Here is a 13,339-nt window from a genome sequence, read left to right as displayed (position 1 = left end):
CAGCAGTGAAGAGAAGGTGTTTCTTGGGTCGTCTGCTGTTGAACCCCATACATCTGAGTGTGCGGCACATTGTGATTTGGAATATTGTTATTGCATTCCCCATATTGTATTGCAATGTCAACTGTCACACAGTGACTTGCCATTGAGCCCACCCTTCGCTCACCACAAACATCCACCTTGCACAACCCTTTACAGTTCTGTTGGTGGAAGGTAGTTTTGACCTGTTCGACACCATTCTTTGTACCTTAACCACAGTAGGCCATAAGCAACCAACAAGACATGCCATTTCCAATATGGAAGCACACAACACAAGAGCTCCCACAATTGCATCTTTTTGAAACTTTGTGATATCTTTACTACACCTCATAATTGCTTTTTTATCACTTTGACTTGCACAACCAGGTGCAATACCACTGACCTAGAGTAGGAAGCTGTTCAGCTTTTTATACTGTGAGATATGCAGCATCATTCATTATGGATAGGGTGGTCATAATTCAGTGATCACTGAATGTATATTATCACCTTTAGTTCCAGGGCCTCAGTCAAATTGTATAACAAAAGGAGGTGGTGAATGAAGAAATGTGCTATAAGTTTAATGGTTAACACTGCAATATACAAACTCTAAGGAAGAGATTATTGTCATTGCAAATGCTAACTGCAACTAACCTGTAAGGGGCTGTTCCCCAAATGGTGGTACAATCTGCTCTATAACTACACCATTGTGGGCCTCATCTCCTTGCTAGAATAAGAAAAATCAAAAATAAATAAATAATAATAATAACTATGATAGAGATAACAGAGAAATAAAAAATAAGTTACATTTTTTTTAAATTTACGAGTGCACACACACTAAAATTATGTGGATTTATAAATTAGATATCTGTCTAATAGTGTGAGATCAAATAGATAATATAGGTGCATTTCACATGAATTTATGCCAGATTTTGATAACTAATGATGTAGGGCCATTTAGCACATTAGTAGCTATTTTATGCCTATGTATTATTAAATTATTATTAAATTAATTTAATAACTAATTTATTAATCACATTCACACTAAAGTAGACAGATATCCGAAGTCATTAAAGACATCAAACACTAAAGACAGATATCACCCTATCTATATAATGCATACATATAATACCTAATTGGTTTGCAATAGCATTATCATTAAATATACATTATATATTACTAACTAAATTTGATAACAAAATTATAAAAAGATAAATAGATAAAAATTAACAGATAAAAAACTATAAATTCTTGGTAGGATTATCAACAGCAGAATTACCTTATTATCTCACACATACACACACACGTACATACATACATACATACATACCTCTTCACGTTTATTTTCCTTGTGTGACTGCTCATAAGAAAAATTGTCTGCAATAGTCTTAATAGAAAGGGTATACTTTTCATCATCTTTTTTCTGAAAATTTTTCTGTTGTGAATCTGTTTTAATATCAGAATCTTCAGATGCAACGGTATTTACAAACCGCTCTTCTTTGGTCCACAGAATCAGAAACATAACAAAAAGAATGGCAAAAGTAACTCCAACACATATGATATACCTCTGCAAACGAGAGAGCTGCTTCCACCACTATAAAATAAAAAGGATCATTAAAATTTATATCAAAATCAATTACTGTAATAAATAATTAGCAATACAATGTCAAAAATAAGACCTGTATATATACAAAGTGTTTAGAAAGTATATACAAAAAATTCTGAGAAACATTTCTAGGATCCAAAATTGCTAAAAAAAAAAAAAAAAATTCATATAAACATGTGCCTGAGAGTACATAATTTTGGAGTTATGATATGGTTTATTACTTCATCCAGGGTTAAAGACCAGACTCAAAGTCAAGTCTTTAAGCCAGGATGAAGACAATGGAATACAATTGCCAAAACAGTAGTAAATAAAACACTAATATTTTTGCTTTGTTCAAAATTTGTTCTTTTGAACAAAGTTATTACAGGCAGACTTACTACACAAGAATGAAAAATGAATAATTTTACTGGAACACTATTTTAAAGTGAAGCAAAAACCGATACGTACATTTTCCCTTCCTCCACTCTAAGAAACAACACATTCAAAAACAGTACATCTGCTTCATGTATAATATTAGTTTTTCATTTAGGAGTCATTCAAGGAGGGTGTTGTTAGTTTCACAGGAATAACACTACTTTCCAATACTGAGTATGAACTTCAATACTGGGTATGAAGTAATACTGAGATATGCACTTCATATATGGTTACACTAAAGTAATTCCCTTAAAAACTTTCCTAACCAAAGCTTGTCAAATTGTCAAACATTTGTGGCTGTCAATAGGCACTTGAAAGAAAGCAATGCACTTTTCCATTAGTCAACCATCAAGGCACCAAAGATGAAATGCTTGACTTGGTGCAAAATCCACAAACAAGCATCCAAAATTGGTGCTGCTTCCCCACACATCTGTTCTGCATGGAGAATTCCTCGGTTCAGAAAGAAAAATCACTGACTCCAGTAGACTACCCTCGATAACAACAGTTCTGTCATCGGTTCTTATGATGTTATGACGAAGATTACAGTTTTTGCAAGTAGGGTAATGTTTACTAATGAAGTGAGCTTTGTGCAGGATGGTAACAGCAATTTACACAAGTGGGCAGAAGAAAATCTGCAAGGTGTAACATGGTGCCCTCTTTTAGATAGTTAGTCAATGGATAAGAGAGAGTTGTGGAGGCCACTACTCCAGATGAAGAACAAAGGTTGCTGTAGCTGCATAGTCAAATGCAAAAGTATATTAAATATGCACACTTGTTTATATAACTCACCCTTGTGGCTTGAATCAATATCACATCTATTTGGTGACCATGGTTCAAGAAAGATTAGAAGTCAGAGTTATCTACAATAAAGATATGTGATCTTCTCTAGAAATCTGAATGATATCAAAAATAAGATAAGTATAGAAGCAGCGAGCTCATTTTTTGTGAGAAATAAAATAGGAAATAAAATGTACCTTAGAAGGACTAGGTTAACTAAGTTTTCTTTGCCCCACTGGAGAATTACCTAGGTATTGGCATTTAAGGATTTGGTATTGGACATTCATATCTGTACAAATTATGGATATTACAAGAGACCTACCCACCCAAATACCTAAGTTACTAGAAATATTAATGGATACTCTGAAATAGTAGCTATTAAGACACCAAGTCTTGACAAACACACTGACAGTATATTTAAAAAGTTATGTGGAGTTACTGCACAAAAATGATAAATGAAAAATTTAGCATTAGCAAAGACGCATGATGCAAGAAAGCAAGCTTATATAGCATCAGCCAAAAAAAAAAAAAAAAACCCTTATTTCACCCATCCACTTGCTCCAAATGTTTGTCAAGTTCTGCCTTGAATCTATTTAAGCTATCAAATTCTACAACAACAAATAGGCACCTCCATAGCCAGGTGGGCAGGAGCAGCAGTGCGTAGCACACGCTTCTTGATTCGAGCCTGTGACCACCAAATACGGAGGATGCGGAAAGGTCAGGGAATGACCACCGCATATCCCCGGAGCAATATGGTCTTAGTTGCTAATGCTCCTAAAAACCAAATAACAACAACAGATGGAAGTTTGTTCCAGCAATCAACCACCCGCTGGCTAAAGGCAAACTTCCGCACATCAATTTTACTAGCACACTATTTCAATACTGACACAATCAGTAACACTATCCAAAATTTACTCAAAATGTACTTGTCACATTTTCACACAAGCTTTCAAACTAGAAGGCAAATGATGGCAATACACATGATATCTAATCCCAATAATAACAAATACACAAACTGATCATCAATAACAATGTCTGTAACATTTTAAACATATCACTAGGTGATATGCTAACTTTAGGCACAGCAATGACCCTGAGAGTTCTCTTGTCACCCCATTACATATTCAACAGACAAGGTTCAGCTGTATCTCAGCATGACTGAGTATCTAATCAAATTCAGTCAGGGCCTACAAAACTCTTCATTGCCAGATCATAGGTTATTTTTATTTGCATGTAGTAATCATTTTCATAACAATACTTAGGCAACAACTAGATATAATTCAGAATCTTCATTATACTGTCATGTAGCTCAGTGTCTCGATCATATTAATAACATCCCACTAAACTTCAAGTTATTTCTAACAGTCCACTTATAAATCATATAGCCAATAAATATACTAATGAGAAAAAAGTATTACATTATGAGCATTGTAAAACATCATTTGCCATTACTAATGCTTATACTAACCACAATCAACAAAAACTACTTTTCCATTGGAAAGAAGCTAGGCAGATTTGCCAGATTTCTTTGGCTAGGGGCTACTTTATTCAATAAATGAAAAAAAAAACAAAATGGAAAGAAGTTATATTTTTATGGGACATTAATGAAAATAATTAGTAGTAATAGAATTTGCCATATAGTGTAGGGAAGCCACAGTCTTTTGCTTCACTGGCAAAAAAAAAAAAAAAAAACCTAAGTAGATAACTATTTATTCAAACTGTAAGCCTCAACTACCTGCAAGGGTAGTTTGTTCCAGTTAAGTGACTTGCTGGCTAAAAGAAAACTTTCTACAATCTAATCTAAACCTCAACCCCTGTAGTTTGAATTTATGATTCCTAATTCTGGAATTCTCTATAACAATGAGAATTCCACCTTCATTCATTTTGTTAATCCCTCTTGGAGACTTGTAAACCTCAATCAGGTCACCTCTGAGGTACATGGTTTGCCAAGCTCTGTAGCACACATAATCGGAGTCTTTCCTCATGCAGTCGTCCTCTTGCGATCTCACCATTCGACCCTTTCAAGAAGCTCAATGACTTTTTTTCAGATGAGGTCTCCATACTTGAACACAGTATTCCAAATGTGGTCTTACAATGGTCTTATATGGTGCAATTATGACCTCCCTATCTCTAAAGGATAATGTTCGAAAAATCATCGATAGGATACCATGGGCTTTCCCGGCTGCCTGTTTACACTGTTCGGAAAGCTTCATATCTGCCAGTATTGCAACTCCAAGATCCCTTTTCTTCTCCACTGTTTTTAATTCAACCCCATCCCAAATGTATAATTTATTTGTGGATTGCTATTCCCCTTAGCGGCTTAGGGGGGGGAAACAGGCATTCTGTGTGTTATCAGACATCGCTCTAAAACACTGATGGATCCAATATCTTTCTATTTTAGGAGGCTCAGGAGAAATTTGTTAATCCCTTTCAGAGCCTTGGTCTGCCTCCTTAAAATCCACCCACGCACACATTTCCAATGGTAAACCCTGTTAGGTCACTTTAGTAGCAAAGAACATGTAGAGTGGCTCTATTCAAAAGGCCTGGTCAGTGTAAAAAGGAAAAGACCAAACCCTCAAGCACATGAAAACAAGACAAAACAAATGGCCCTCGGTCCCAAGCGGCTTTCACTCCCCCTCTTATGGTGGCAAGAGGACAAGAGTGGAAGCAGAGGGTGCTAAATATCTCTGGGTACGACCAGGCTGCCATGCACAGAAATTGAACTTGGCCTGTTACAATGTAAGATCGCTCACCGAAGAAGATAGCATATTAGAGCCGGAAAAGGAATTAGAAAATGCGAATTGGAATATCATTGGCTTGGCTGAAACACAAAGAAGAAATGAATCACTTATAAGTTTATCAAGTGGAAATCTGCTGTACACTAATGGAAACAGTGAAAAGAGCGACGACGGAGTTAGTTTTCTAGTCTTAAAATATAAAAAACAACATTTTGGAATTCAAAAGTACACCACCAAGGGTGACAAGACTACTACTACTCAGGATTTCTAAGAAGTACAAACTAAAGGTTATAAAGATATGTTATTTGTTGTTATTTGGTTTTTGGGAGCATTAGCAACTAAGGCCATATTGCTCCGAGGATATGCGGTGGTCATTCCCTGACCAGAACAGAAAACTCGGAATACACCATTATTATGGGGATATTGAATGCTAAGGTTGGAAAGAGACAAAACAGCACTGAAAGGGAAACTCAAATGAAATATTGGAATTGATGAAAGAAATGAAAGAGGTGAAGAATGTGGAATTTGCAGAATTTCGAAGAATATCAGTAATGAACACTTTTCTCAAAAAAAGGGTAAACAGAAAGTGCACATGGAGGAGCCCAAATGGATTAACAACTAATGAAATCAACTTCATCCTTACTAACAGAAGATATATTGTGAACAATGTTACTATCCTGAACAAGATAAATGTTGGAAGTGATCACAAAATGGTAAGATGCATACTTGACATAGATGTAAGAAAAGAAAGGTAAAAACTGACACAAGTAAATAATACAAAGGTCTTTGAAATAACAGAAGAGGAGAAAAAGAAGTATGTACTGGAAATTAAGAACAAGTTTGAGCTTCTGCAGACCTTTCAGGAACAAGATATTGACAAGGAATAGAAGAATTTTCTGAAAGTGATAAAGCCGAGAAACCTATAGGTAAGAAGAAATCCAAATAAATCGGTTAACTACTGAGTGCCGGGCCCTCAGGATGAAGGGTCCATAGTCAAAAATGGTCATTAGTGTAGTATCTTAAATAGAGAGCTTTATGGTAACTGAAAAAAAGTTTCTAGTACCCCAGCTTGGCCTAAAATTAAAGAACCAACGAAAACATTGTCTATTTGAGTCTTTCCAGTTGTTGTGAATGACAAGGGTGGGAGAAGCGACTCAGACTTCTTCCTGGAGAAGCGATTAAAGTCTTGGGGGAGAAGCAACTGGCAGGTGAGGGCCATGCAAGACTCCACACAGGCACCTCCCCACCACCGCCGGCCTCAACACTGGCTCTCTGAGTACCCCACTTGCCGGGACAACTCCAGCTTTGAAAATTGTTAAAAAATACTTCTTGTCGCAAAATTTATAAATGACCTTTATGGAATTATTAGCTAACTATTTAGCAACCTTTTTGTCACCAAAAGGAGAGTTACTTAGTACAAAGAAGCGTGCTATCAAAGTGCAATAAAAAATTGTTTTTTTAATTTTAGCACAAAATGTGAATGATAGATTTCAATCGGAATAGTTTTCCCTTGATAAGCATTGAATGATGCATAGCTAATGTGATTTTAAAATTTTTAGCTCCATTAGCAAAGAAAATAGAGGGGGGGACACAAAAATTACATTTTCCTGTCTGGTGCCGCCATTTTAAAAATATTTTAAACCTACTCGTTCAGCTCTTTCCAACGGTGTATAGTAAGCTATGGGTTGTCGACAACATTTTTGTCCCCCCATTCCTCAGACAAATTTTTGTGAACAACGATCAATATGACAATATGTTGGCCAACATGATGTACAAACCAACGCCAAATTTCAAGTCAATAGTTTGAGTAGTTCCAGAGATACAATGCTGTGACAGACGGATGGCCAGACAGACAACCGAGTGACATTATAAGTCCTTCGCTAGACTATAGACCCTAAAAAGAAAAAATTAGTTGAGAAACACTTGTCATGATGAACCGAAGACGACAAATGAAGATCAAGATAAACACTGACAAGGACAAAACTGAGTATACAGTAAGGCCCCCCCCGTATCCGCAGGGGATATACGTTCCAAGACCTACCATGGATGGCTGAAACCGCGGATGTAAGCGAACACCTGCTAACCCCATATACAACGTGATGTTCTTGTACATCACGTTGTATATGGGGTTAGCAATTAAACTTTATTATACATGTATATGTATAATAAAGTTTAATTGATAAATTAAACACACAATAAGAATTACCAACATTAAATACGGTAATAATAAAGTACAATACTTGATTTATTTACCAGAATTAGATTAACTGGGACACTTCAAGGCCAAATGTTTAATTTGATTTAGTGCACTGCGTCGATTGTTGTGTTCCGTCGCACAGCAAAAGGATAAATTTTGTTTCGTTATTTATGTCAGGGATGTCGGAATTTTTTTTTTTTTATAGCAACTATTCTTTTTTTTTTTGTTGTTGTTTAGAAATTGTGAAAATGATAGGTAAACACAAGAGTTGAGCTTTAAAATTAAACAAAAACTTCAAATTATTCAAAAGTTTGAAAACTGTGCATCCGTTAAATCTATAAAGAACCATTATAATGTTGGCAACATTGTAAAAAATAAAGAGAAGCTATTTGATTTAAAATCGACATCATAAAAAATGAAGGGAAGCATCGTATTGGATACGCAAGTAGTACGTATTAGGTTTTTTCGGTTTTTTTTCCATGGTTAACCACAGGTAACTGAATCAGCGGATACAGAGGCACAACTGTACTGAGTTATGCAAAGCCATTAGAAAGAGACTCAGAGAGGACATAAGAAGATTTAACACAAGAAAAGTAGAACAAGCATTAAGGGAAAACAAAGGACTTAAATCAGCAGTAATACAAAAAGACAAATGATACTGAAACTGACGAATAGTGATGGTGTACTTATAAATAGTAGAGAAGGCATAATTCAAATAGGAGAAGGCTACTACAAAGAATTATATATGCAGAGAGGGAATGATGCAGCAGTGGGGAAGATGGATCACAAAATAGCAACACGTACGACATACCCGATATCTTTCCTGATGAGGTAGAACATGCATTGAAGAAAATGAAGAATCAGAAAGCCCCAGGTGAAGATGAAGTTACTGTAGAGTTGTTAAAATTGGGAGGATGATACGGAAACTGGCAAAACTCTTCACAAAATACATTAGGAAAGGCGTGATGCCTAAGGAGTGGAAAAATGCAATTATAACTTTGCTGCATAAGAAAGGAGTAAATCAGAAATAGGAAATTATAGACAATTAGCTTGTTGTGGCACATCTACAAGTTGTTCACAAGAGTCATTACTAACAGATTAGAAAGCATATGTGATGAAAATCAACTGAAAGAGCAAACTAGCTTTAGGACAGGGTTTTCAACTATGGATCGTCTTCACATAAAATCACAGCTAACGGAGAAAGCAAATGAATATAAAGCAGCGTTATATCTGGCATTTGTGGATTATGAAAAGGCATTTAACTCCATACAGCATAATGCAATTTTTCGTGCACTAGAAAGACAAGGCACAGACGCTCCATACATTACAGACCAGTTAGTTTAACTTCTGTTCCGGGTAAAATAATGGAGTCACTGGTTAAAGATGCATTGCAGGATCATCTAGACAAGACTGCAACAATAATTCAGACACAGCATGGGTTTGTTAAGGGAAAGTCTTGTCTGACAAATTTGATAGGATATTATGATGTGGTTACAAAGGAACTGGATGCGAAAAATAACTTTGATATCATATACTTGGATTTCAGGAAAGCTTTTGACACTGTTGCGCATGGAAGACTATTGTACAAATTGGAGCAGAATGGTATTAAGGGTAAGTTGCTACAATGGATAAAAGGATGGTTAAGTGCTAGAAGACAGAGGGTGGTAATCAATGGGTGCTGCTCTTCTTGGACTAATGTTATTAGTGGAGTCCCACAGGGTTCGGTGTTAGGTCCACTGTTGTTTTGTATATTTATCAATGATATTGATGAAGGTATATCAGGCTTAATGTCGAAGTTTGCAGATGATACAAAGGTTGGCAGGGTTGTTAATGACAGTAATGGCAGTGTGCTACTGCAACAGGATCTAGATAATTTGGGCAGATGGGCTAAGAAGTGGCAACTGAAGTTTAACCTTGACAAATGCAAAGTACTACATATGGGTAGAAGTAACCCCAGAGAAACGTACCAACTGTGTGGTACTACACTCAAGGTGGTAGAAAATGAAAAAGACCTGGGAGTAATTGTGCAGGCAGATATGAAGTTTTCTGAGCAATGCAGACAGGCTGCCAGGGAAGGTCATGGGGTTTTGTCAATGATATATAGGAATTTTGCTAGCAGGGAAAAGGAGGTGATTGTCCCTCTGTATAAGGCAATGGTCAGGCCACGGCTTGAGTACTGCGTACAGGTCTGGAGGCCTCATTTTAGGAAGGATGTATATTTACTTGAGCGTGTACAGAGAAGGGCAACAAGATTGGTGAGGGGAATGAAGGGATCCTCTTACCAAGAGAGGCTTAAGTTCTGCAAATTGCAGTGGCTGGAAACTAGGCACCTGCGCGGTGAGCTGATTGAGGTATATAAGGCCTTGAATGGGTTGAGTACGCTGAATTCTGATGGGATCCTTCCACTTGTTCAGATTACGAATCTAAGGGGGCATAAATTCAAATTAAGAAAAGACAGATGTAGAATAGATGTGCGGAAATTTTCCTTTAGCCAGCGGGTGGTTAATTGCTGGAACAAACTTCCATCTGTCGTTGTGGAAGTTGATAGGTTGAATAAATTTAAGGAGGAACTGGACAGGCATTTGGGGAGAATGGTGTGATTTTTTTTTTTTTTTTTTTGGCTGATGCTGCATAAGCTCATACATTTGCTTTCTTGCATCACATGCCACTACTACTACTACTACTATTATGATTTTGAAGAAAATATATGAGAACACTACCTCCTTTATTAGACTAGACAGGGACAGTAGCAAATTTAAAATTGAGAAAGGAGTTCGACAAGGAGACACTATCTTCAAAGTTGTCTACTGCTGCCCTTGAGGAAGATTTCAGAAGATTGGACTAGTCTCAGAAAGGAGTCAACTTGAATTGAGAGTACCTGAACCATTTATGATTTGCAGATGACAATGTGGTCATTAAGCCACGATCCCAAAAAATTAGAGGAAAATCTTAATCAGTTATGGCTAAAACAAAGTAATGATGAACAAGTATGCCACAGAAAGGGATATAATCATTGAAGGAGCAGTAATTGAAAAGGTGGATTCATATACTTACCTGGGACAAGTCATTAGCTGAAATAATGATAAATGGCTAGAAGTCAAGAGAAGAATAAATTTCTGACAACAGCATTCAGGAAATATAGTCACATACTGAGGAGCAATATACCAATTTGCCTAAAATGCAAAATAATGAACCAATGTATACGCCCCACCATGACATTGAAGTGAAAACTTGAGCGCTCACCAAAAGAATGGAAGAGAGGCTGAAAACTACACAGCAAAGAATGGAATGAATTGTATTAGGAATCATCCTGTTAGATAAGAGAAACAATGGATTAGGCAGCAAACACAAATAAAATACATTCTTATCAAAACTAAAGAAATGAAATGGACATGAGCATGACACAGAGCTCGAAGACATGAAGACAGATGGAATAAGAAAATAACAGAATGGTACCCATGAGGAGCAAAAGAAAACCTGAAAGACAACACCAGAGATGGACAGATGAATTTCAGGAGTTCATGGGTAGTAAATGGAAAGCTGCTGGAGAGGCTTTCATACTGAAGTGGACTGAAAATGGCTGATGATGATGATGCTATTCCCCAAGCATAAGACCTTGCATTTAGCAGCATAAAAACATAGCTGCCACCTCTCTGACCATCTTTGAACTCTGTTCAAGTCATCCTGAAAGACTGATGCTTGGTCTTTAACAACTCTGCCAATCATCACAGAATCTGCAAATTTTAACATCATGCATTCTATCCCTTCGTCAATGTCATTTCTTTTTTTTTTTTTCCATTAAAACCCCAAACACAAGAGGTATTAGACTGTAATACCTTCATACGTATTTCAGGAAATACACCTGAAGGAAGGTTGTTCCAGAAACCAGTAGTTGAAGGAATAAATGAGGAAAATAAAATGGTTCTAGAAGTTTGAAGATGGACAGTAGATGGATGTTGGCTGGTGGTGGTGGCACGTGTTCGGACTGTTTTGAAAGAGAGAGAGAGAGCAGGAATTATAGAAGCCAATTCAGAAGAACAGTGCCGATGCAAGTATCTGTAGAAAAGACATGCAGCAGAAAGAGTATGTCTATGAGACAGAGAGGCGCCTCCGTAGCCAGGTGGGCAGGAGCAGCAGTGCATAGCATACACTTCTTGATTAGACCGGGGTTCGAGCTCGGGACCACCAAATACGGAGTATGCGGGAAGGTCAGGGAATGACCACCGCATATCCCCGGAGCAATATGGCCTTAGTTGCTAGTGCTCCTAAAACCCAAATAATAACAACAACAACATGAGACAGAGAGTGGAGAAACTCTGTTAGAAATGTCATTAATTAACCTAACTGCCCTCTTCTAAATGGAATCTAGAAGCCTGAGAGAGGTTTTTGGGATACCCACCACCCCAGATGTGGGAACCATATTCCACAGTAGGGTGGATTTGCGATTTCTACAGAGTGAACAGCTGTTTGGAAGAAAAGTAATGGCAAAAGCGAAAACCAAGTTTTTTAGATGCAGAGGAAGCAATATTTGTAATGTGCTTGTACAGAGAGAGAGAGAGAGAGAGAGAGAGAGAGAGAGAGAGAGAGAGAGAGAGAGAGACAGAGAGAGAGAGAGAGAGAGAGAGAGATTAGAAGTCAGGGTAATCCCCAAAAGAGATATATACCATCTTGCCTAGAAATCGGAATGTCACCAAAGATACGCATAGGAGCAGAAGAATCCTTTTTTGGAGATATAAGACAGGAGTGAGTTATAGAAGGATTGAAGTCAACTAAGTTCTCTTTGCTCCACTGGAGAATTACCTGGAGATTGGCATTTAAGGAATTGGTAGTGGATATTCGAGAAGTTGAAGCTGATTGAGCAGGGCAAGGTTTCTCAAACTGGAAGTGGAATGCAATGTGCTATCATCAGCAAAATTATGGATAGGATTTGCAGTTAATGGAAGAAGATCATTAATATAAAAGAGGAAAATGGGGGAAAGAACTGAACCTTGGAGGACACCAGCATTACAGAGAGCCATCTACGATCAGATAGAAGACAGAGAGCCATCTACGATCACCCTCAGTGAGCGTTCAGAGAGAAAACTGGATAACCAATTACTAAACACAGTTGGCAAACCATAAGATGGAAGCTTGTTTAGAAGACCTTTATGCCAAAGACGATCGAAAGCCTTTGAGATGTCAAGAGCAACTACTTGTGTTTCACCAAACCTTTCCATTGAATTAGTCCATAAATGGGTAACATAAGCCAGAATATCACCAGTGGATCGACACTGACGGAATCCATACTGGCGATAGTTGATCAGACAGAAGGTTTTTTCTAGATATTTTAAGAGTTGGCAGTTAATTGATTTCTCCATTTCTTTGGAAACAGTAGAAGTAATTGCAATGGGACGATAATTGTATGGGAGTCATTTGTCACCCTTTTTAGGAACTGGCTGGATATGAGCAAATTTCCAAGCAGAAGGAAAAACGCTTTTGGAATAATAAAGGCAGAAAAGAACAGGAGTAAGTTCAGGAACACAAATTTTGAAAACAAGTGGAGAGATACCATCAGGACTTGGAGCTTTCTTAGAATCAAGATTGGTCAAAATAATT

At 37.2% G+C, this 13,339-nt stretch overlaps 1 protein-coding gene across 1 annotated transcript in view; it reads right to left on the bottom strand.

Annotated features, from left to right (window-relative positions):
* The window catches only part of alpha-Man-Ib (alpha-Mannosidase class I b), a 189,605-nt gene that overhangs the window by 161,095 nt on the left and 15,171 nt on the right, over window positions 1–13,339 (bottom strand). The window contains exons 2-3 of the mRNA XM_090390023.1: window positions 1,343–1,606; window positions 667–739 (exon numbers count right to left, since the gene is read on the bottom strand). Coding sequence (XP_090246149.1) covers window positions 667–739; window positions 1,343–1,606 — 337 coding nt within the window. The remainder of the gene's footprint in view (window positions 1–666; window positions 740–1,342; window positions 1,607–13,339) is intronic.

The sequence above is a fragment of the Mastigoproctus giganteus genome, chromosome 2 (genome assembly GCF_048544385.1).
Source record: "Mastigoproctus giganteus isolate SK-2022 chromosome 2, ASM4854438v1, whole genome shotgun sequence".
Taxonomy (NCBI): domain Eukaryota; kingdom Metazoa; phylum Arthropoda; class Arachnida; order Uropygi; family Thelyphonidae; genus Mastigoproctus; species Mastigoproctus giganteus.
This window is presented reverse-complemented; position numbering and strand designations above follow the sequence as displayed.